The following is a 24,304-nucleotide window of genomic DNA, read 5'->3' on the forward strand; positions in this document are numbered from 1 at the left end:
TAGAAGGAGAAATGTAACAATGCCATTTATGTAAAATCAAAACAACCACACGCAGCATATAACACCCATGCAGACAATAGACATCCAATGTGTGTAATGATTGTCTGAGAGGAAGAGAACGCAAGTGAGTTGGGAGGTTAAAAAGGGATCAATAATAAAGACAGTGGAGGGGACTCAACACATTTAGAAATAAAAAGATAAATCATATGGAAACAGGGATGCTTTTTGACCTTCCTCACAAGGTTATTCTGAGAGTTGATGAGATTATGCACATGAAAACAAAAGTTAATTTGCTGTTTTTATTATGCTCTCCATATTGGACAAATGAACTGAACAGAGATAAAAATTCCCCACTGCTCTTCAGCAGGAAGCTGTTGGCAGGGCAGCACCCAGGAAGCCCTGCCCAAGCTTCAGAGCCTGCTGGTGAGATGACATCAAAGCCCTTCTGCAGGAGGGTGGAAGACTCCCCTCACTTCTGGAGACACCACTTGGTGGCACAGCAAAGGCAATACAGCCTCTTTCCATGGATCTGCTGCCAATGGCCCACTCAGGCCCTCGGAAGAAGAGACCCAGGCAGATGGGTACCTCGATGGCCTCCACTTCTCATGACATCAAATTTCAAGATTTGGTCCTCTTCATTTTGGAGAAGAAAATGGGTACCACTCGCAGAGCATTCCTCATGGAGCTGGCCCGAAGAAAAGGGTTCAGGGTTGACAATGAGCTCAGGTAGGATATCATGATCTCACTTTGTGAATATCAGGGGCTTTGTGAACAGCTTCTTTGGAACCCAAGGAACCTGTGTTTTCTTCTACAATATGGAAGAGGTGGTGCTCCCACTGGGAGAGCAGCAGACCTGAAATCAAAGAAAAAAATTTGAGCCAATTAGTTAAGAGAAACGAGATGAGTGGGGACTGAATGCAATTATATATAATTCATATATATTAAAAACTAGGTGACACAAACAGATAAGATACATTTTGTGGGTTGTTTTTGTTTTTTTGTTTTGTTTTTGCCTTTCACTATTATGAGATTAATTATCTAGGGGTGACCAACAGAAACCTAGTTGGAAAGTTTAATGCTGAAGACATTAAATGCTGAAGACATTATGGAAAAAACTACAAGAAACCTGCATGAAAAGACATTTTGATTTTAAGAGTAGTCTTTGATATTTGAAAAGAAAACTGACAAGCATTTCTTGATGAAGAAATGTCAGCTTTAACATGTTGGGAAGACATATTTCAAAAACCAATAATGAGATATGTTAATTTTCATCATAATTCACATGACACTGACTTTTTATTTTTCTTTCTTTTTTTTTTTTTAATTTTTTTGCTAAAATGCCCCATTCAGAAATTCCTGGGTTTTCCAGGGTCTTTCTCCCATCTGATTTCTCTTTACATGGTCTCCTTTTCTTCCTACCTGCCTCTTTTTTTTTTTTTTTTTCTTTTTAACCTCGTACAGCTACCCTCAATCCTATTTCAATTTCCTAATATCTTTTCCACGAAATCCTAGATTTCGTCTAATTGTTGAGTCTGCCTAATCTTACAGATTTACAAAAAAATGTTAGTGTTGGGGGTGGGGGTGGAGGGAGATTATACAGGGAAAGAGGCCCAAGAGCATAAATTTTAAAAAGAAATTTTAAAAGAGAAATGAAAAACCTAGCAAGTATGGAACTGCTTTTTGTGGTAAAGAAACTTGGCAAGGGCCAGCCAGAGAGGCAACAGCCAGATGGTAAAGGTACCACTTACACGGAAAGCCCTCTGTTGAAACGGTCAAGCTTCTTCTTGCAAGGGCCCCTGATGCAGTTACAGACATAGCAATGAGTACGTACATGGTGGCTGAGGCAGGTACCAAGGGTGACAATGGGAGGCAAGTTCTTTTGTTGGCAGGGGAGCCAAAGAGGCAGCTCCGTACGCCAGATGCCTGCTGCCAGGGACCAAGCCCAGCTGCTCAGGCAACAGAGGAAACTGGTACACGGTAAGCAAACTGCTGCTTTGCATGTGACAGTGGCAAAGGTCCTAGGCCAGCAGCTCAGAAGACAATTAAACACTAATGTGCTCTATGGAGCAAAAATAAACCACAGGAAGTAGAAGTCCTAGCTCTCAAACGGAATTTCTGTGCATAGATATACAGACTTAATTGGAAAGGAAAATAAAAACTATTGTAGGGGAAAATCTCTAGATAGGAAATCTACAAATCCTGGCTGTCTTTCCCAGCCATGTGCTGTGGGGCAACTTCCCCTCTTTCCTCCCTGATTTGAGTTTCCTGATAAATGGTCTAGTCTATCTGATGTGGTCACCAAATGAAATGATGGATGTCAATGTGCTCTGATGAATTAAAACAGTTACACAAATCTGAAGTGTGATTATGTTCTTGTTAATTAGCTGGATCCATTGACCTTTACAGTAAAACCCTAAGGAGAGGCTTCTCTCTCCACAATATGAACTAGGTCAAATGATACCAACAAATAGAACAGAGACAGGAAGGAAACCCATCAAAATGTTAAAAGTGTTTATTTTTTGGGGGGGGAGGCAAGGAGTAGTAGGGAGAGATTATGGCTGTTTTTATTTTCTGTGTTTCCCAATTTTTTTTACAATAAGCATATACTTCAAAAATGAAAATAACAAAGAAAGCTGGTTTTTAAAAGACAGGATACTTCTCACCAGTGAAGGCTATTCCTCTCTTAGTATATTAAGATTCAAAGACAGAGGAACTAAGGAAAAGTAAAAGGAAAGAAAAATCCTCTGAAATTGGCAGCAATTTCCATAGTTCCTAGCACATTTTTTGGCTGCCAGGAGGATTAAATTTGAGAAAAAACCTGATTCCTGCTTTACCTGGGCCCAAATATACAGATTAAGAAGTGTTGTGCCTCAATGAATTGACTGGAGCACTTTCATTCTCTAGCATATGTGCATCATATTTGGATGGGGCTTTATTAATATTTATGCTATATTGCAAAAGACATGCTATTCAATGTGCCATAGGAAACTGGTTCTTAAAACATAAATCAGGGGAGGTGTCAAGTCCCTTGAGGCATTTTTGCACAGTTACAAAAAGAATACCGAATGACATTCCATTGCCAACATCTAAATTTTGAAAACAACATCTAAAATTTAGAGCTAATTCACAGGCTAGAACAGAATGATATTCTACTGCTTGTCACATTCTTATTTCATCCTGGGCTCCAATACACTGAGCTATTTTAAAACTTTATTCTATCATCAACCCTTCTCTAAAACATATTAGCTAAGTTTATTCTTTGTGTCTTGACCCAAATCATTCATTCTGAGGAAGAAAGAGCTGTGGCCAGAAAGGATGGTTCTCCGTGCTCACATCACCTAGCAGTTTAACACTTGCTAATTTCCATTGTCGAAGCAGCTGGAAACCCACCAGACACACTATTGTCTTGCCTGGTTCATAATTTATCTACAAAGGTACCATTTGAAGACATTGTCATTGATGAAAGTAAGATACAGCATCATGCCATCACCAATAAATTGTTTTGTTAGTACCCAGTCTGTACAGTATTTGTTGGGTTCTGGACATACAAAATAGTAGAAGGCATGAGTCCTGCAAGCAAGGACTTCATAATCAGACAGGAGAGTTAGGAATTGTACCTTTGCTGTCACCTAAATTTTAAAAAAGCCATGCCATATATTCTAAGTATGAACTAGTCTTCCTTTTAAAAAAAAAAAAAAAAAAAAAAAAAATTAGCATTTGCCTACCCACCCTTTTACTTTCAGCCTTCTTATATTAGTTTGGCTTAGTTATATCTAAACTGGCTGCTTGTGTTTTCCATCCATTCACTATATAATATTGGAATGCGTCTTCTGCCTCACTCATTATCCTGAAACTGTTGTCTCCAAAGTCCCTGGGAATCTTGTGATAGTAAAATCCATGGTTTTTCCACCTGAATGTTGACAAACTTTCTCCTTGACCAAACTCTAGCATGGCCTCTAGTGGTTGAAGGCGTGGCCCTAAGAGGGTCCCCTTTAAAACTCCTGCCTGAGAAAGCTCACCCTGCTAGGAGAATTTACTGTTTGTTTTAGCCAAAACCTGGCAGTGTGCAGATAAGCCCTTGAACCCCCTCTTGGAGCAGTTACTTTAGAAACTTGCAATTATAAATCCTTTCTCTGCCCCTTTGAGATGTAAATCTTCTAACACCCGAAACTGTCTTCCAAGGACCTGAGAGCCTTCTTGTCTCACTGAAATGCAAACATTCAGGGAGAGAATGTCACTTCCAGTCTCTGTGGGAGGGTAAGGGCCTGACTTCAGTGGACTCCCTGCTCTAACTTGCACCCAGAAGTTTACTTCTCCTCCAGATAAGCTCCAATTAACAAGCCCAGACGACCTAGTCACGTGGATCAATCCCCTACGCCCCTCAGCGTCTTGCCCCTACACACACCAGCCTTTAAAGTCTCCTTCCTTTTGTTGACATGAAGTTGAGTTCAGTTCATGCTGAACCCTCTTCCCTTTTGCAATTGTTATCAGTGAATAAAACAGTCCTTACCACTTGAAGGGAAGCTTACCAGCTTTATCTTTGACAATGTTCTACCACTTCAAATCTGTGGTGTCTAAAATCAAAATATCCAAAGTCATTGTTTGCAAAGTAAACAGAACACCAGATGAACAAGACCAGTAACCTGCTCTAGGAAATAAGATGTCCAGCTGGCCCCTTCCAGGTCTAATGTCCAGCACGTCTTCACTGGTTTTTCTCCCCTTTTTTTTCCCTCCCTCTTTCCCCCCTACCTTGAATGCCTTCTCCCTACTCCTGTTGGTGGGCTCCATTGCCTAGGGTAGGCTCCCCCCACCCTCCCTGGGCTTTGTTCTTCATGTCACCCCATTACCCCTCCCTGACTCCAGGAGACCTGTGTAGCTTTCATCCGCAGACTCTAAAGGATTTTCTTATGCATAATAGTCTTCAGGAAATATTTGCTCAGAAAATGATTTATCTGGAGAATATGAAACGAACTCAAGGAAATTGTGTTTACCAAGAGTAATTTTTATAATTAAAACATTTTTTTCTACAGTGCATGAGTATTACTTTTATAATCAGCAGCATAATAAAGACTTTATTTTTGTAAATTCAACAGCATGGAATGTAAACTGTAGTCTTGCTCTGGTCCAGGTTACTTTCTATTTCAAAATTGGTGGGCTTTAAATTAGTGAAAATTTTTATAATCTTGTTTAAGGTGGGCCAAAAAATTAAGGCAAAACTCTCTAAGTCATAAGTATTGCAGGGCTGAAAATAGAAACCTGTTTTTATTGGTGCTAGGAATAGTGTGAGATAAAACCAAATAAAATGGCTTGATTTTTCTGTTTCAAGGATTCTGAAACAGATCTGTTGCTAAGGGAAATTGGCAAGAGGGTTTTAAAACTGCAAACAGCTCAGTTTAACTGTAAATGACTATTTAAAGTCATTGTTTGCAAAATAATTCCTACAACAGATGGGAAGAATCGGGAATGACCTCTCCTGGGAAAGAAAACAGTTTTAAAGACAAAGATAAAAGTAGGTGACCATCCAATCGGCCTGGGAAAGTTAGGAGGGGGGGGGTGGGGTCTGTGTCCAGACAGGGAAGGATGACTGCCACTTTCTTCATGGAGGGTCTTCTGATTATACCAAGAGGCAGGACCAACTAAGAAAAGAAAGGCAGGAGGAGCAGGGAAACTGGGTAACTGAGAGAAAAATTTCTGAACTGAGATTTGTGAGTTAATCCCATAACCCAGGGCTTTCTGGATATGCGAGTGCCACGTTCATAATTCTTGTAATATCTTTTACCACATGTATTTATTATACACTTTAATGTGTTTCTTTTAATTGTCCCTAAATTGAATCATTAAAAGAAATTTACCTTTGCCCTAAGGAATAATATCCATAAAAACCATTGTCTAACATGCATCATTTAAAAATATAGATATTAATAAACGCATAGGCTTTTTAAATGCTCCATTGTGAACCCCCTACAGTGATCTCATGTACCAGCAGAGACAGGAGGACCAAACTGGAAAACATGGCTGTAATTAAGCTCAAATGCCAGCATGGGGATCAAATCTAGGCTGGGAAGTTCAAGAGATCTTTTTCTATAGCACCATTTCTCAAAGTGAAGTTTTTGGGCCGTGGGATGGTTTTAAAATATGGTTGTTCCCCTGGAGAGGCTGGGACTATTTTTCTTTTCCTTGCCTCTGGGAAGGCTAGTGACTGCTTCAGCCAATAGGGTACAGTGAAGTGACACTGTGTGACTTTTGAGGGTGGGTCATTTGAGGCCATGAGGCCTGCTCCCTAGAACACTTGCTCTGGGACTACAGAGCCTCACGTGAGAGGAGTTCCCTTTTAGAGAGACCATGTAAAGGTGCTCAGGTGGACAGTGAATGCTAAGCCCAGCCTCCAGCCATCTTTGCCAAGGTCCCAGGATGTGGAACCATGCAGACCATCAGCACCTCACCAGCACCATACACTGCAGCAGGATCACCCTGACCCACAGAATTGTGAAATATAATTAAGTTGTTGCCTTTTTAAGCTATTAAATTTGGGATTGTTGGTTATGTACCAGTAGAGAACTAGAACAGACTGATTATATCAGAATCACTAATGAAACTGGTCGAAATGCATGTTCCTGGACCTCAGGTGCAATTTAGATGATCTGAATTCTGGTAATGGGGCTCAGGAATCTGAATTTTAACCATGTGTTGAGTGCCAGGTATGGTTATAACCCAGCAACAATGCCACTGTCTTTGCCCTCAGGGACACCAAGGACCAAGCCAAGCACGCGACAGTCATCACTAGTTGAAGGAGACTCTGATTCTTCCTCCCTATAGGAAGCTGAGGGACAAATCCTAGTTCAGAATTGCTATAATTGGTTCAAGGCCTCCCAAACTTAGCAAGACATTAGTGACTGGTCATGGCAAAGAAACTAGGTGTACTTAAAGAATTGAATCCACTGATATTTCAGGAATCGTCATCTCAGCAGCATCTCGGGGTCTTTGGAAGAGGTTGAAGGAGGCTACTGAGGGTTTCTTCACTTGATAAGGAAGCCCAGGGCTCCACCAGCAAGGCAGACACTACCTCAGCGCCATCCCAGATTTATTTGTCCTTGAAAATGACATTCGTTTGTATTTTTTCTCTAAGTAGAAAAGTGATGACAGATAGTTCATGACAAAAAATGGGAAAAGTATTTCAAACAAAAAAATAAACTTCCCTCAGGGGTCTAACTACAGTCTGGTAGAACGTTAAGAGGTTGCTTGAATCAGGCACACCTGGGTTTGAATCTTGGTTTCATGTAACGTCTCCAGGTCTTGCATTTCTCATTGGAAATTATATTGCCCTCCTCATAAGGCTGCTGTGAGGATTAAGTAAGAATATATACGTGTGTGTCTGCAGTTATATTTTTGCTAATGGTCTGAAGTATTTCTTTCTAGTCTTTTTCTTTTGCACATATCAGTACACTTGTCCCTTGGTATCCTCGGGGGACAGGTTCCAGGACTCCCTAAAATTCCAATATCTGTGGATGCTCAAGTCCCTGATATAAAATGGTGTAGTATTTGCACGTCTTCCCATATAATCTATGCACGTCCTCTGATAGTCTTTAAATCATCTCTACGTTACTTATAATAACTAATACAATGTAAATGTTATGTAAATAGTTGTTATGCTGTGGTTTTTTATTTGTATTATTTTTTATTGTTATATTGTGATTTAAAAATTTTTTTTCCAAATATTTTCAATCCAGGATTGGTTGAATCCATGGAGCCTGTGGATACAGAGGGCCAACTGTATTTATAGTTGGCCCTCTGTAGAGGCAAGGCTATGTCCAGAGGAATTCTAGGTGAGGAGACATGGTGGTAGAGCAGGGTGGTACGAGTGGATGGCAAGGGGCCTGAATTTGACCAAACCCAGAGCCCAGAGAGCCTGATAGCCTCCCTGTGGCTTGTCCGTCTTAGCATGTTGCTATGGCATCTGTTCTTTCAGATTTTTCTGGGACAGCTCTACATGTCATGCAGTATTACTGTAACCCATATGATATTGTATATAAAAGAGGAAACATAAATTCTATGTGGCAGCAGCAGGGGCAATGTGTCTAATAGCGTTATATAGGTAGTGTTATTCCGTTTATATTTCTGCCCTTTGGAGGAAATTGGTTTTCTTATTATCATGATACCCAACCAGATGTGATTTCTTCTGCAGAAAGGAGGGAAGTGAGCAGCTGCCTCCATGGCCACAGAACAAGCACAAAGTCACAGATCATCAGCTCACAGATGGTCAAGAACACAGGCTTTGCATTAAAACAGACCTAGGATCAAATCCCTGCTCCACCAGTTATTAGATGGGTAGGATTTTTAATGTCTCTAAGGCACTCTCTTTCATTTTTGGATGGAGATAATACCTACCTCAAAGCATTATTGATAATTAAATGAGGTAATACATGAAATGTGCCTACCTAGTATTTGGCACATATAAATATTCCTATATTATTAATATTTTCAATATTGGAGTGCTCAGAGTGAAAACCAGTGTACTAGCAAATAGACAAAGAGCTGCTATAAACACAGTAATAAGAAGTTGTCAGCAGAGCACACTAGAGGCAGCGAGTCTCCTTAGTAATACTGTTTGGTAAAGGCTCAGAACTGAAAGAGAACGAATGCACAGTCAGAGACTAAATTGTCTGCCAGGGGCCAATGACAACCCCAACGCAAGGAAACACATCGCAGCCCAGAAGCACGAGGCCACATGGAGAGGATCAGCTAAACTCAGGCAGCACAGGAAGATGGAATACAAAGACTGGTCCAAACAGAGATTATTCTCTAAATCTGTATTTCTTAAACTATTTGTGGTGAAGGACCAGTTTTCAAAAAATTTGCTGCAGACCAACCAATGCCTCTATTAAAAAAAAACACAGTAAAACTATTGCGGTGATACCAAATGACAATTAAAGTTTCTAAATGCTGACTTACAATTTTTGTACTTACCTTGTCGGGAACCAGGGACAAGCAATACTGAACTCTGAGCAGGACTGGCTTGAGAGGTTTTGTTTGATTGATTTTTTTGATGTTTTTTTTGTGGGCTTGTTATTATTGTTGTTTTGTTTTGTTTTGCTTGCCAGTTGCTTAATGAGCAGGAATTGGAAATTTAAATCAGTCTTCCTTCATATGATGTACAGCCTGCCAACCACAAATTTGCTTATATTAACTGAGAAATGTATGTGGTTCCCATTCAATAGTGTGAGCTCGGACGTCCCATGCCGTCCTGGGGAATCCCAGTAGAAGAGGCAGTGGGGGGTGATAAGAGAGTGGACGGATGGTGAGGGGCCCAAATTTTGCAATTGAGCCCCAGCCCTTCTCCCTCTGAGGTTTAGACAAAATCCTATTTATTATAATAATAGTAAATATTAATATATCTAATATTATTATAATAAATAATGTACAATAAATATGATAATAAAATAATAATGTTTCCCTCCAAATGGCAGAAATATAGATAAAATAACATTTTCTATATAAGCCTATTAATCCTTTTTATTGTCCTCTTAAAGTCTTGACATAAAAAACTTTTCAAGAAGTTTATTATGAAGAATTTTGGGAATAATTTGGACCTAGAATAGGGAAGCAGTTACCCATCTTCCCTCAACCCTTGTCAAATGTTGTTTTACCATGATGTATTTCGGCCTGGGCCTACTGCATGTCCTACCACTCAGATAGTCTCAGCTGTGACCTCCAGCCCCCACCTCTCTCTCAGCATCAGCCTCAGATCACAACTGTCAACTGGATATTTTCATTGGGATCTCCTGCCATCCTTCAAATGCAGCAAGCCTGAAATAAACATCTATCCCACTGCCCTACCCCTTTCTTCAGAGATGTGACTCCCTAAATCCCTTATTTCTACCAAAGGTGCTATTACTTTATTGACAGATATGCTACAGTAATATTTGGCTCTATTCTCTGCTTCATCTTTTATAGGTGAGCTAATGCCAGATGTCCATCATATTTCTCCTTTGCCTTCCTTTTTAGTGCTATAGGAGCCAGGCTGGGTTAAAATGATCTCACACTTGGTCTATTATTTCATCCTCTTAACCCTCCCATCTATCACTCTCCCTTCCAAATTGCTGGGTGTACCAGGTTAGTCTTTTAAAATAACACTGTGATGTTGTCAGTGTTCTGCTTACAAAAGCCTTCATGGCTCCACAATACCAGAAAATAAGATCCAACCTCCTCAACCATGTCTAAGACCTTCTATAACGTGGTTGTCCCTACCGACTCAGCCACGTCTACCACCACTGCATGCCTCGTGTCTTGTCACAACTCACGTCATTAACCGTATGTTTCACGTAAGATACTAATGTTCAGAAACTTCCTTTTTCTTCTTTGGTACCCACCCTTCTCTGACCACCACCCTCACCACCACCAGGAACCTAGGGCTGTGCATATAATAGAGAACCAAAAAACATCCAATAAATTAAAGAGTCAATCAGAAAAAAAAAAAAAAAAAAAAAGACAGAAAGAAGAAATCAAGGAAGTGAAAGAGAAAATATTTTTTTTTCTCTTAAATGCCAGTGTTTAAGAGATGCCATTTTCTGTTAAATGCTGTTTGCTCTTGCTATTTCCCAGATTTATAGACTATTTGAACAGAAAGGGTTTGAAAAATTACTGAGTCCAGTGATATGATGCTGGCCATGGAGACTTGTTAAAAATTAGAAATGACTACCTGACCCAGAAAAGATAATCAAAAAGGTTAAATATCATTAACCACCTGTGTGACCTTCAGCATGCCCCTTAACCTCTCTGTTCTTGTTTTCTCATTTTTAAAGGGTAAATAATATAGCACTTATTTGAGGAGCTATGTAAGTGTTAGTAAGGCGATGTATGTAAAGTACTTGAACAGCGCCTAAAACACAGTAAGTGTTCGGTAGTCGTTAGGGAAAAGATCTCTGCCTGTCTTACATCACAGGATTGTGCTTTGAAAAACATGTGAAGCAAAATTTCCCAAAGGCTGGTCACAACCTATTAATGGGTTGTGAAATCAATTTAGTGGGATATTGCTATGGTCTGAATGTTTGTCTGCCCATGAAACCTAATAACCAAAGTGATGGTATTAGAAGGTGGGGCCTTGGGGAAGTGATAAGGTCGTGAGGGCTCCACCCTGGGGAATGAGATTATAAAAGAGGCCCCAGAGAGCTAGCTTCCTTTTTCAACATGTGAGGGCACATAGCAGGTGCCATCTATGAGAAATGGGCCCTCACCAGACACCAAATGTGCTGGTGCCTAGATCTTACACAAGGGTACTTCAAAAAGTTTGTGGAAAAATAGGATAGAAAGATAATATGAGTCTTTCCACAAACTTTTTGAAGTACCCTCATACTTCCCCACCTTTAGAACTGTGAGCAATAAATTTCTGTTGTTTATAAAGTACCCAGTCTAAGGTATTTTGTTCTAACAGCTTGAAGGCACTAAGACAGATAAGCGTCTCTACATCCATTCCTATTTCTATTCTTATTTTGGGTCATAATATAAAATGTATTTTTAACTCTGGATCACAGTCAAGCAAGTTTGAAAGCCAGTGGATTAAAGTTCTCCACAAATAAAAACAAAATGGTGCAGCAACACCACCCATGGAGTGCTAGGTGCTGCTTGAAGAATGGCTTTATCTTCTGTCTTCTCTAGACCTTAGTTCTCCATTGACACCACAACACTCGCTAGTGCTGTGTCAATTTTTCTTGCATCTTGCAGTGATTCTGTCACCCACATTGTGGCAGAGAACAACTCGGGTTCAGACGTTCTGCAGTGGCTTCAGGGACAGAAAGTAAGAGCCAGCTCGCGGCTAGAGCTCCTCGATGTCTCCTGGCTGATAGAATGCATGAGAGCAGGGAAACCGGTGGAGATGACGGGAAAACACCAGCTTGTCGTGAGTGTCATGGTGGTGATTTTCATTGCCCTTTGCTTGATGGTTAAGAACATGAGCGTTAGAATCAACAGACCTGGATAAACTCTAGATTCTCTTCCTTGCTTCTGAGCTTCCGTTTCCTGCTCTACAGTCTGAGGTCACAATCATGCCTACCTCATGGGATGGTCATGAAGATTAGAATAACATACATGTAAAGCACTTATCACAGTGACTGATACTCAGTAGGTACTAAATAAAAAATGGTAGCTATTTTTGTGAACATGTTTATACACAAATATTTCAAAATATTTAAGACTTGATGTTCTGGCAGCCAGAATAGTGGAGGGTTCCTGTTTTTGTTCTTACTATGATTATTCAGAAAGGAAAAAAAATAAGGTTAAGTTCTCAATTCCAAATCCTTGACGAACAGCGGTAGACCCTTGGGCAGAGGGCCTGGAGCGTAATTACATAAGTTCACAGAAAAGGAAAATGGTATTTAATTGGTGGTATTCTTTCACGTTTTTTCCCCTTGATTTCAAAAGTAATACATGTTCATAATAGAAAATTAAAATATTAGAGATGTCTATAACATAAAATTTAAGTATCCTATAGTTTTATTCTTCTTCCAGACAACTGCCATCAAACTGCCACCAATGTTTTTCTTCATACCTATCTATTGTTATTCCTATCAATTGTTATTAAAATGGATGCTTATGCATTTGTTTAGGTGAAAAGAGACTATTCAGCTAGTCCCAACCCAGGCCCCCAGAAGACTCTGCCACTTGCTGCACAGAAGATCTCCCCATATGCGTGTCAGAGAAGAACCACGTTAAACAACTGTAACCACATGTTCACGGTAATGGGGCTTTACAACAACACCCAGAGAAAATGAAAGGTTCGAAGCTTCTTTGCATGAATGTACAAGTTAAATTATTAATTTTTCTGAAAATATGGGGAATTTTTCCCAAATCTACCCATCCCCCTACCCTTATCTCTGGTCCTTCTCTCTGTCCAGAATGGGTCTGCTTCTTTCATGGAAATGGACAAATACATTTGGATTATATTCTTTAGAGAGGGTAGATTACTATTTATTGAGAGTGGTCATTTACAGGCACCACACTGATCAAAAGCAAATATTCTGAAAAATTAAATATGGTCATTAGTCCAAAACGTAGTAAGAACAAATAGAAATGGTAATAATGAATCAACAGCTTTTGCTGGGAAACCACAAGACAGAGAGTCAGCAGACCTGGATTCTAGTCTCTTTGATATTAACTAGCTTGGGTAAGTCACTTCCTCTCACTGAGCCTCAGTTTCCTCACCCATTCAATAAGAAATTAGCTAATTCGTCTCTAAAGCCCTACCCAAGCCTGAAGTTTGGTAACTGTGTTTCAAATGTCCCTAACAAGCCCACAATTGCTTGTCCCCTAGTTAGGGGTCAGCTGGATAAAACATGCTGTAGTATATCACACAAAAAGCTTCTCATTTCTAGACTTCCAGCCCCACATGTGCGAGGAAGACCAGGAAATTGTAGCTACTGGGCTTGCTGGGCATGATGTCACACAGCTGCAGCTGCTTCCTCCTCTCCTAGAAATGCAAACACGCACTCCCTCAAATGACCCTGGCCTTGGGTCTGTGTGACCTCTGATTACAGCCATTCATTTAACAAGCCTCTCTCTGTTAGGTGTTGACTGTGTTTCAAGTACATGCTAAGAAACAGGGATGCCCAGTGATCAAGGCCGAACCCTGGCCACAGACTAGTGGGGAAGATAGCAAAGAGGGAAGGATCGTGCTGAGTCATGACTAGCAGGATGCAGTGAGCACCAGATCATTTCTTGGTTAAATCATTCACGAATATCTAACAGCAGCATCTTTTCATTTCAACCCCATTCAATCCCACAAGGGAGGGCTGCAAAGGTACCGGAGACCCCATCTTGACTCTGGCTGAGGGGCTCAAAAACAGACCTTTTGCTTATCTGGTTATATTCTTCAGGATGCCTTTGAGATACTGGCTGAAAATTATGAGTTTAGAGAAAATGAAGACTCCTATCTGGCATTTAAGAGAGCAGCTTCTGTACTGAAATCTCTGCCATTCACAATCATCAGCATGAGGGACACAGAAGGAATTCCCTGCCTGGGGGACAATGTGAAGTGTGTCATAGAGGTAAGGGTGAAATGGGATTTGTTCCACCTCCTAATAGGTAGGTAGCTAGAGAAGGGGAGAGAGAGATAGAGAGAGAGAGATAGAGAGAGAGAGAGAGAGAGGCAAATAAGTCATGAATACCACATCTACATAATTGACAAGAAAATCTGTTATCTGCCCCCGTCATGTCGGTGTGGGTGTGTATATCTCTCTATCAAGACATATATAGATATATGTAGACATAGGTATACAGAGAGAGATAGATGCAATATGTATAAATCATACCCCAATTTATCACAGGTGGAGCTGCATGGGGCCAGCTAGCAGAACTCTCCCTTATTGTTATTAATCATAGTGAAAAACTCAAGGGACCTAAAAGCTTGATAGCAGGGGAATGATGTAACTTCAAACACAGGCTATGTGGAGAACCTCAGCTCCACTCAGGGGACATCGTCTCCAGAACAGTGCTGGGTGTGACATGTGGTGGCTCTGATTCTGCATCTCCACCTGTGTGTTCCAGGAAGAGAGCCAAGGGCAGTGTTTATTTATTTAATGATATTTAAGGATTCCCCAGCAAGGCAAGGTGGTTATCCGGCAGTGAGTATCAGTATAGTCAAGAGGAAGGTGAATTATTCAAGGAAAATGATCCCAAATCCACTCAGAGGAGGGTGGGCTCTGAGCCAAACATCAAAAAGGCTGGAACATGGATTAGCTTTTCAGTGAGTCCAAAATTAACTTGCTCAGTAAAAAAGTCCTCTCATTTCAGCAAGTTTGCATCCATTGAAAAGAAAAATATCACACATATTTGGACATACTTTTTTCAGTGAACATTTTGCTGTGAGGTTCTATACATTTGGACCCTAATCGTTCTGTATGTTTGTCCCTGAAGATTATAAAGTTGTCTTTGTATATATGATGAGCTAAGATTTTCAAGATTACAGGGAAATATCTTGTTTTCTCCATATCAGCTAGGGAAACATGCTGCATGCAACAGCTATGCATTTTATGAAAAATCAAACTACTAGATCCACAAATTTGAGAGTCTCAGACTGTGATTGCACAACATCATTAATTTAAAATATTTTTTAACTGTTCGTGTAGGAAATCATTGAAGATGGAGAAAGTTCTGAAGTTAAAAATGTGTTAAATGATGAACGATATCAGTCCTTCAAGGTAAGTGATTTTACATATGTTTATTGAAAATGGTTAGGCCTAAAACGTGGCTCTGAGAGGAGTGCAACCTTGGAGTGTAAATAGACTGGGGTTTAAGTCTGGCTCTGCATTTATCAGCTGTGTAATGGTGGAGAATTTATATAACCTGCGTGTGAATTTATATAACCTACGCCCCTCTCTAAAATGTGAGGGAAGATATGCAGAGCATGATCACGTGCAAGAGACTCTAGGCAAATGGGAGAGCCTGATCGGGATAAGTTATCATGCATCAAAAGCACAGGCAAGCCATCAGTTAGGCGGTACATGAGCCCTACACAGATGCTTGAGCCTTTCCCTCACTTGTTTCATTTTGTATAATAACACATGTCTCAAAAGGACTCCCCTGAAATAAAAAGACCTCTGGAAAATTACTATCTCCCATCTGCTTGTTATATTCAGGAGAAACTGGGTCAGAGATTTGCTTATACTTTTTTTCATTGCCTGAGACCTTGTAAAGTACCACTTCATTGTCATAATGATTATTTTAGAAACTAATGGCATGCCTTTCCCTCCGTGTCAGCTCTTTACTTCTGTATTTGGAGTGGGGTTGAAGACATCTGAGAGATGGTTCAGGATGGGTTTCAGAACTCTGAGTACAATAAGGTCGGACAAAAGCCTGAAATTTACACGAATGCAGAAAGCAGGTAAATTGTGTCTCCTAAAAATCATTGCTGCTATGGGCTGTGGTAAAGATCTGAGTCAGTTACACGTTGGCTCCAATCTGGGTGAGTTAGGACACTTTTTTGGTGTCAGTTGAGGCTTGGTTCCAAATCCTGGCTCCAACGCTTTCCAGCTGTGTGATCTTGAGCAAATTAGTTAAAAATCTTTAGGCTTAGTTACTTCATCTGTAAAAGAGAGATAACATTACTACTTATTTTCTGAATAAATCAAAGAATTCAGGCAAAGCCCTTAGCACTGTGTCTGGCACAGAGTAAAGCTGCTCTTCATGGTGGCTGTTATTATTCCTTTATCCAGATGTTAGACTAGGTTGCACTGGGGATCTGGTTCTTACTGACTCTACTAGACATTTGGGCGTCGCCTGTCTCCCTGAGTAAGAGACATGGGTGAGGAGTCAAGAATAGAAGGAAGTCAACATGGAAGATTGGGGAGTAAAGAACACTTGAACAAACTAGAGTTGTTGACTGGCACAGATGTGAATGTGCTTTAGAAACTGTAAAACACCAGGAAAATAGGAGGGAAATGGTAGAAGTCTAGATACAGGGTTGATTTACCCAACTAGGACTCAAACCTGAGAAGAGAAGACGGTGGGGAGACACAAAGCTGTTATTACCCATCTGAAAGCCTGGCTGGGCTTCCCAGAGCTTGAAGGTGGCTTGATCACTTCCATTTATGGAGGGTCCCTGAAAATTGTTTAAAAATAAAAATTGCCAATACATGGGGTCAAAAAAAAAATTGTGCGTGTTTTAAATGTTTACTTTTAACATGCAATAGAAATACAATATAATTATTATTTGAAAGGGAGTCACAGTCACAGTCCCCAGAAATATGGCTTTTGGAGTTACAGAGAATGATGAAATCATCAAAATTTTTAGTGGTATGTAAGTAAGGGACTTTTCTATCAGAGGAGGCCAGGAAAAAAAAGGAAACAGCTGTCTTGTGTTTAAGTGATGACAGAAACAACAGCAACAACAAAACTGGCAAGAGCAGAGGAAGCAAATAAGATCGTGGTGGGTACCATCAGTGATACGACAGAAGACCCCTATTCGTCTTTTGTAAAGTTGCTAACTTCTGAGAGATGGCTAAGAAGCAGGATATGCACAGAAAATAAAGTCGGGATGCCACACAGAAAACAAAAGTCTAAGAGAAAAAAGACTCTTCTTAAATTTATATTTTGGGCTCCTAAAATTGCACATTTAATAATCATGATTTATACCAGCTCTAGAGATGCCATTAAAAAGAAGTTTACATAAATGTTAAATATAAACGGCAAGTAAATGGTTGGGATGACAGTAAGCACTCTAAACACTTAGAAACTGGGAGGCAGTGTAGTGTTTCACCTGTCAAATGATGTCAAGTGCTCTCAGGATCTAAGGAGCTTCCAATTCCCTAGTTTCATAAACTGGATTTTTCCTCTTCCATTGGGCAATTCCAACCCAGTGAATGAAGCAGCTATTACTCACTTAATCTATCATGATTACCATCAGAGTATTGAATGCTTTGCATTCTATGTAGAAATCAAGGAATGCCTTCCCATCATACTTATACCCCCCCCCAAAACTTGTCATATGCAAGAAGCATGACAATGAATGGAATTGGTAGTGGGACTGTCTTAGAATACTGCAAAGGGTAAGCTAATTGAATATGCTGAAAGTATGATTCATGGGTCAGATGGAAAACCTTATCCAGTTTTATTTATAATTGTACTTGATCACAGTTCCCCGAAGCCTGAGCATTCACATGCCACATTTGTCTTGAAAAGTCAGTTTCTGAAATACAGCAGCAAAACTCAACATTACGCAGTGTGACAGGTTTTTGTAATAAGTTACCTGCCCTGCTATACCGAAAAGGAAAGCCAATTAGATTGCTTTCGTGCATATCAACAAATCATTATAGTACCTCCGTGTTCTTTCCTGATATCTGCACATTTTCTTAAAGAAATAGTTATTAACCATGACTTTGGTTTATGTACTCAGCACTGAATAAGCACAAGAGTTTTATGGTCACTAAGTGAATTGTACTTTGAATATCAGTCATGATAACAATGTCTGCATTAGAGCCTAATGGAACACTGCTTTTTGGATCAAACTCCCCACATTCACAAAAATGACCATGTTGCAATAGAAAAGGTGGCTTCTTACAAAAAAAAGGAGAGAGAGAGAGAGAGAGAGAGAGAAAGTGTCAATACTGACATAAAGAGAGTAGTGTTCCACAAGCAGTGTGGATCGGTATTGGACACGATTTATAGGTGTATTCACGGTCTTGGGGTGAGAAACAAGGACCAATAGGTTTACTCTGTGTTATTTCAGAGGGCCAGGATAGGTCAGGCTGCAGGGAAGTAGACTTAGGCTTATCAAAAGAAAGAACTGCCCAAACAGAATTTACAATTAGGAAATGGGCTGCTTCCGGAGGTATCAGAGCTCCCTGTTGTTAGAAAGATTGAAGCAGAATTCTTGGGGATCCTAGAAAGGAGAGCAGTGTCTTGTATTATAGCATAATTAGATGCCCCCCAGGCTCTGTGGATCTCCCCACCCAGTGCATCTCCCTCCAATCCTTCATCCTGTTTCTCAGGGATAAACCTCCAATTTCCTTTACTCCTTCCTCCCCCTGCACTGCTCAGTGGAAGTAACCACGTCATTAACTCTTCATCATAAGGACTCTGTCTGAGTTTTCATTTATTGGTGGTGGTCACACCAAAACTACCCGAGACATTTTCTACCTTGCTTTAGACACAAACCTACTCTCTTCCTATTCTTGACTTTAATTTTTTAATCAATCCATCACCTTCCAACCCTAAATTCTCCCATCCCAAATCTTTATGCATTACCTTTTTTAAATCGTAGGGCATAGCTTACTGATCAAGAAGGCTGGTTCTTCTGTAGGAAATCAGATTTGAACAATTTGGATTCCAGAAGGATATATGATATTGTCTCTTTCTTAGTCAGGAAATTGTAAGGCTCTCAACCAGAAAGCAACAAGCCATTGTTACCATGAAAAATTCACAACCAAATGAATTATATGGACTACTATTTTGTCTCTATGGAAACAGAATTTGGTATTGATGCCTGTGGCCTTGTCAGTCCTATCTTGGGGCAGAATCCCCTCCCACTGAGGGTGGGTTGTCTCACATGGGTGTCACTCTCTCCATTAACCTGTCAAATGGTCCCTCAGGATTCCTCTATTATGAAGACCTTGTCAGCTGTGTGACCAGGGCAGAAGCAGAGGCGGTCAGTGTGCTGGTTAAAGAGGCTGTCTGGGCCTTTCTTCCTGATGCCTTCGTCACCATGACAGGAGGTTTCCGGAGGTAAATAATGCAGGTTGCTTGGCCTCCCCTGCTTTAACACCATCAGTGACTCCCTGTCACATACAGGCTTCTGAAACAGCACAAAAGGCCTTTTGGGATCTGGTGCCAGCCCCTCTCTGCAGCTTTCTCTCCTGCTCCTCATGTTTCATTTCCGCAACCTCAAATGGCTTGTCGTTCCCTGCATACACAGAGCTTTTTCTTGTCTCTGTGACTTTGCTCAGTTGGACTTTTCTGCTTGGACTGCAGTTCCTCAAATTGTCACCCAGCTGACTTCTCTTCATCCTTTAAGACTCAATTTAGATGCCACCTCCTCCGAAAGCCTTCCTTGATTGCCTCTTCCTCCAGGCTGGGCTAGAGACTCTCTTCCGTGCTTCCCGGACACCTCCCAAGCACTTATTGCACAGCATTACAACCATTGTTCCTGCATGCACTCTTCCCACTAAGCTTTTAGAGCCTACTGCTCAGCGAGATCAGGGCAAGATGCCTGGCACACAAGAGGTGCTTGAGAAATCTTGGTTGAATGAATGAAGGAAGGAACTCTTCACAGAGATGTGTGCAGTTGTTGGGTATTGAGGCTTCCATTGCAGAAAGGGATTCTTTCCCTCCCACACTGTCCTCCACCTCTCCCTCTGGCCCTCCTATCTGCTGGCCATTGGCTGTTCTGACAAGCCAGGTATAGGGCAAGGGAGAGAGTGGGAGAAGATCGAACCTAAGAAAATGCCCTTAGTCTATGTCATAATTCTAAGAGTGCTACATTATATTATGTGAATACAGTTCTTGGTTTGCTTGTCGTCAAACTTGTCTCCGTGTGTGTGCATACATGTGCGCGCATGTGGGAATGTGTGTGTGTATGAGAAATAATCTTCTTTGTTATTTTTTGCTCACATGTACATAATCATATGCATACTATATATGACTTTTTCTGTGTCAAATTTATTTTGCAAGGAATAGAGTTGTGAAATCAAGTATATTTCATTTTTAAAAATGTCATGAGTATTTTGTGCTGCAAACCTGAAGCATAGCGCATAGAAACAAAAGTGATTTTTAAGAACTGAGGGCTAAAAATATAATTGATTTCCATTTTATACTATTTTTTTAAATTAGGGGTAAGAAGATTGGGCATGATGTAGATTTTTTAATTACCAGCCCAGGATCAACAGAGGAAGAAGAACAACTTTTACATAAAGTGATAAACTTATGGGAAAAGAAGGTAAGAAGAAAGATCAAAAATAAATACTTGCACACTCAAGCATTATATTAACACAGTTGAATTTTGCATATTATTTACCTTGTAATTGTGTAATGACCATGTAACCAATTCTCAATTATTTGCAATAGTTTATACAAAGCCATATGACCCGCAATGAGACTCACCTGCTTTGGGTCCTAGAGTATGTTATGAATGTGTATCTTGTTTATTTACATTTACCCAATTATCAAAGGGGCCTAGGGCAGCTATGCATCTGTATTCAACATGCAAAGGCATTAAAGCATGCCACCCCCCGCCCCCCCAAAAAAGAACATGCACTGTAGAGACCTAGGAAATGTGATCAGGGAAAGCTGCAAGTTTAGGTAGGGCAGGGCTGATAAGACTGAGATAAAATCCATCTGAGAGGTGTTGCTATTGCCTTGAATTCTATGCTGGTCAATTACCACCTTGACTTTGTGCTGAGTTAGGAAGAAGGCAACTAATCAGAGCAAGCTGGGCCCAGCAGAGGTCATGGCTCAGAAGCCCCCACCCACTGAGGAGGTTAGACGTGCAACAGGCAGCCTATTGCCCTTAGTGAAGGAAGCTAATCTAAACTAAGCTAACCCTGCAGCCAGAGCCACCTGCAGGGTCCTGACTCCACTGAGAGCTCCACTCCCCAGAGAGAGCAGAGGACCCTGCTCTAGGGATCTGTAGACCCTGGTGGGCTGAGGATGCTGGAGCTGGTGTGTTTCAGGCACAACTTCATCCTTCCTGAGTGGTTAGCATCTGTTGGGTTTGGACCAACCTCACTGATATGCCAGAGAGAGACCCCAGATGAAGTGAAAATATGAACTAGAAACACTCAACCCCAGGCTATGAGCACTGCAAGTGAAGATCCAACTTTGGAACCAGATCCAAATCCACCTATGAGGCTATCAAGTCTCTTCTGTCCCTCTCAGGAGAATGGAAACAGGGTGGCCGGGGGCCTGAGAGTGAACGTAATAGGCCAGTCCAGGAGAAGGAAGGACAAGGAAGAGTCAGCTACACTGGCCCGCTGCTCTGCTCAAGCAGGAAAGATGAAAGATTGTCATTGACAGGCAAGGAGCACAACCCATGGACCTTGCTGGCCGAGGCCTGGGTGGACAGCGGCTGCCTGGCTCCCTGCTGAGGGGCCCCTGCAACAGTGGACCTATTTGTCCTTGGTTTATAGGCAATCCCTCCACATGCTGAGACTATTCAAGACTGGGATGGGGGAAGGATGGCACTGGGGCCTCTCCCATTGGTCCTTCCTTGTCTCGAGGCAGTTGTGCTGCTGGTCCCCAAGCAGAGATGAGCATTTTATATGCAGGTACCGCCGTGGAGGCTGATGTTAAGCATGTGGATTTGAGATTTGGGATTTAAAAGCACAGCCCTGCCATTTACTGGCTGTATGCCCTTGAAATGAGTTCCTTAATCTTTCCAAGCTTCACTTTCCTCATCTGTGAAACAGGGAAAACAAGCCATCTGAATACACAGACAGGAGCGATAAGTTCAAGGGATGCTCCCAACACCCTGCAAAATGCAAGACAAACCCAACCACCAGCCAAGTGCCACCACCATGTGGCCGTAGCACAAACACAGTTCACAATTAGGAAGCCCGCTTTGTGGATGTTTTTAAAAGAGCGGTGGGTGTTGTTGCATATTTGGCTTCCATATGAGACTTGTTAATGTTTTAATAGTTGGTTTTCAGAGTTACGTAATTGAAATGTACACAAAGGCTGTCACACTGTACTCGTTTTAGCAAGTTTCATTAAGAAGCAGAATTGTGTTTCTTGAGCTGGTTATGAGAGGTCCCCTAGGACAACATAACCCCCACCCCCGTGCCAGGCTCTTCCTGACATCAGTACTCCGCCCCCCCACCCCCCCACCACTTCAAATGGTGTTTGCTGTTCCTGATATCTTTCTTCCTCCTCCGAGGCAAGCAAGGGTGAAGAGTTCCCTCTTCTGAGATCAGCAAAAGAAAAAATATCTTCTCAAGTTGAAACAATGGCTCTTGGGGGGTTGCAGAAGAAATGCAAAGCATGTCTAATCACAATAATAAATGAACCAGTGGTGCTCCAAGTGTGGTCCCTGGTCCAGCAGCATCAGCAGCACCTGGGAACCTGTTAGAAATGCACATTCTTGCCTCTCCCGTCTCCCACCGGATCACTCTGGGGACAGGGCCCTGCCAACAGTGCTTTAGCAAACCTTCCAAATGCTTCTGATGATAAAATTTGAGAACGCCTGACCTAAACATTGCATGATAACAAATCACACACCCCAGCAGCTATGATTACATTATTTGAGGGTTATTTGCTCTTGTAGTCGCCACTCAAGATTTAGCAGTTAATTGCATGTTCCTGCCTCTCCCTTCCCCACTTCTGTCCTGTGCCCTGAGGAACTCCCATGGAGCAGACACACTGGTGGATGGCAACGCGCTTGGGCATGCCTTAAAATCACTTGTGAACTTTCTGAGTAGGCAACTTTAGATGAAACGTGTATCACTAACTTTACCCACTTTCTCCAAGGCAGCAGAAAACAATCTCTCATGAGCAAGAGCATCCCAAATGCTGTCTAGAAATAGCACGTCATCCCACCCAAAGTGGGGCTCAGCCTTCAGCCACAACCCTTTGGACCACTTAAACCCGGCCATCGGTATAATATAAAGGGGCACTAACTCAAAGCAGCTCCCACCCCCAACCCCCAGAAACATCATGGCTTTTTGTTTATGGTTGGTTTGTTTTTAAAGAAGTGAGGAGAGTTGCTGAGCTCTGGCTGAGGTTCAGAAGTGAAGAGAGGGATTCTCTTGCAGTTTTGCCATTAAGTGGCTTTGGCTCAGCCTCTCTAATGGCCAAATTCCTTTTCTGCAGAGAGAGGATAATACAGCCACTTCCTCAGCTTCCTCTCCTGGTGCTGCCACGTGGGCTCTCAATGCAAGGACAGACACCCACGTTCTGCTCAAATCTGTAAAGATTCCATTAGGAGCCCAGTATGAAATCACAGACCTTCTCCATCAGAAACTCTTCCTGATGTTGTTCTGTTGCTTTTCAGGGATTACTTTTATACCATGACCTTGTAGAGTCAACATTTGAAAAGCTCAAGTTGCCTAGCAGGAATGTGGATGCTTTGGATCATTTTCAAAAGTGCTTTCTGATTTTAAAATTGGACCATCAGAGAGTGGACAGTGACAAGTCCAGCCAGCAGGAAGGAAAGACCTGGAAGGCCATCCGGGTGGACCTGGTCATGTGCCCCTATGAGTGCCGTGCCTTCGCCCTGCTGGGGTGGACTGGCTCCCCGGTAAGTGCTACATGGACCCATGTGTTAGCTCTCTGAAAGACATACGCTAGGTGTACCAGGGCCCAGGAAAGAGATGATGGCAGCAGAGGTGGAGTGACAAGGGAGGGGGCAGTGCCCAGAAACCTCTAAATCAGGGCATTGCAACTGCACATGGTCAAGGGAGACAGATTGACTTAGAACAGTTATTCTCCATGTATGGTCCCAGACAGGCAGCAGTAGTCTCACCTAGGAACAGGTGAGACATGTAAATTCTCCACCCCACCCCAGACCTACTGAATCAGAAACTCTGGGGGTGGTGCCTAGCAATTTGTGCTTTGAAAAAGCCCTCCAGGTGATTCTGAAGCAGTATCACCTGGAGGTGATACTGTGGTATCTCAAGTATGAAGCAGAGAAACCAGCGGGGTGGTTAAGAGCACAGGTTGGGTTCATCCCAGACCTGGTCAGAAGCCCCTGCTCTGCCTCCTACCAGCTGGGTGATCTTGGACAAGTTCCCTATGTTCTGGAAGACTCGGTTTTCCCACCAGGAAAATAAGGACGATGACCTCAGCTACCTCCCTGCATTGCAGAGATTCAGCAAGATGACGCTCTCAA

General features: G+C 41.7%; 1 protein-coding gene across 1 annotated transcript in view; it reads left to right on the forward strand.

The window, feature by feature from the left end:
• The first annotated feature begins 523 nt into the window (after nt 1-523).
• DNTT (DNA nucleotidylexotransferase) overlaps nt 524-24,304 on the forward strand; it is a 29,064-nt gene continuing 5,283 nt past the window's right edge. Inside the window, exons 1-9 of the mRNA XM_063103258.1 lie at nt 524-726; nt 11,719-11,893; nt 12,600-12,728; nt 13,866-14,036; nt 15,117-15,188; nt 15,748-15,871; nt 19,077-19,209; nt 20,314-20,419; nt 23,468-23,713. Of these exons, the coding sequence (XP_062959328.1) occupies nt 524-726; nt 11,719-11,893; nt 12,600-12,728; nt 13,866-14,036; nt 15,117-15,188; nt 15,748-15,871; nt 19,077-19,209; nt 20,314-20,419; nt 23,468-23,713 (1,359 nt within the window). The remainder of the gene's footprint in view (nt 727-11,718; nt 11,894-12,599; nt 12,729-13,865; nt 14,037-15,116; nt 15,189-15,747; nt 15,872-19,076; nt 19,210-20,313; nt 20,420-23,467; nt 23,714-24,304) is intronic.

The sequence above is a fragment of the Cynocephalus volans genome, chromosome 7 (assembly GCF_027409185.1).
Source record: "Cynocephalus volans isolate mCynVol1 chromosome 7, mCynVol1.pri, whole genome shotgun sequence".
Classification (NCBI taxonomy): Eukaryota; Metazoa; Chordata; class Mammalia; order Dermoptera; family Cynocephalidae; genus Cynocephalus; species Cynocephalus volans.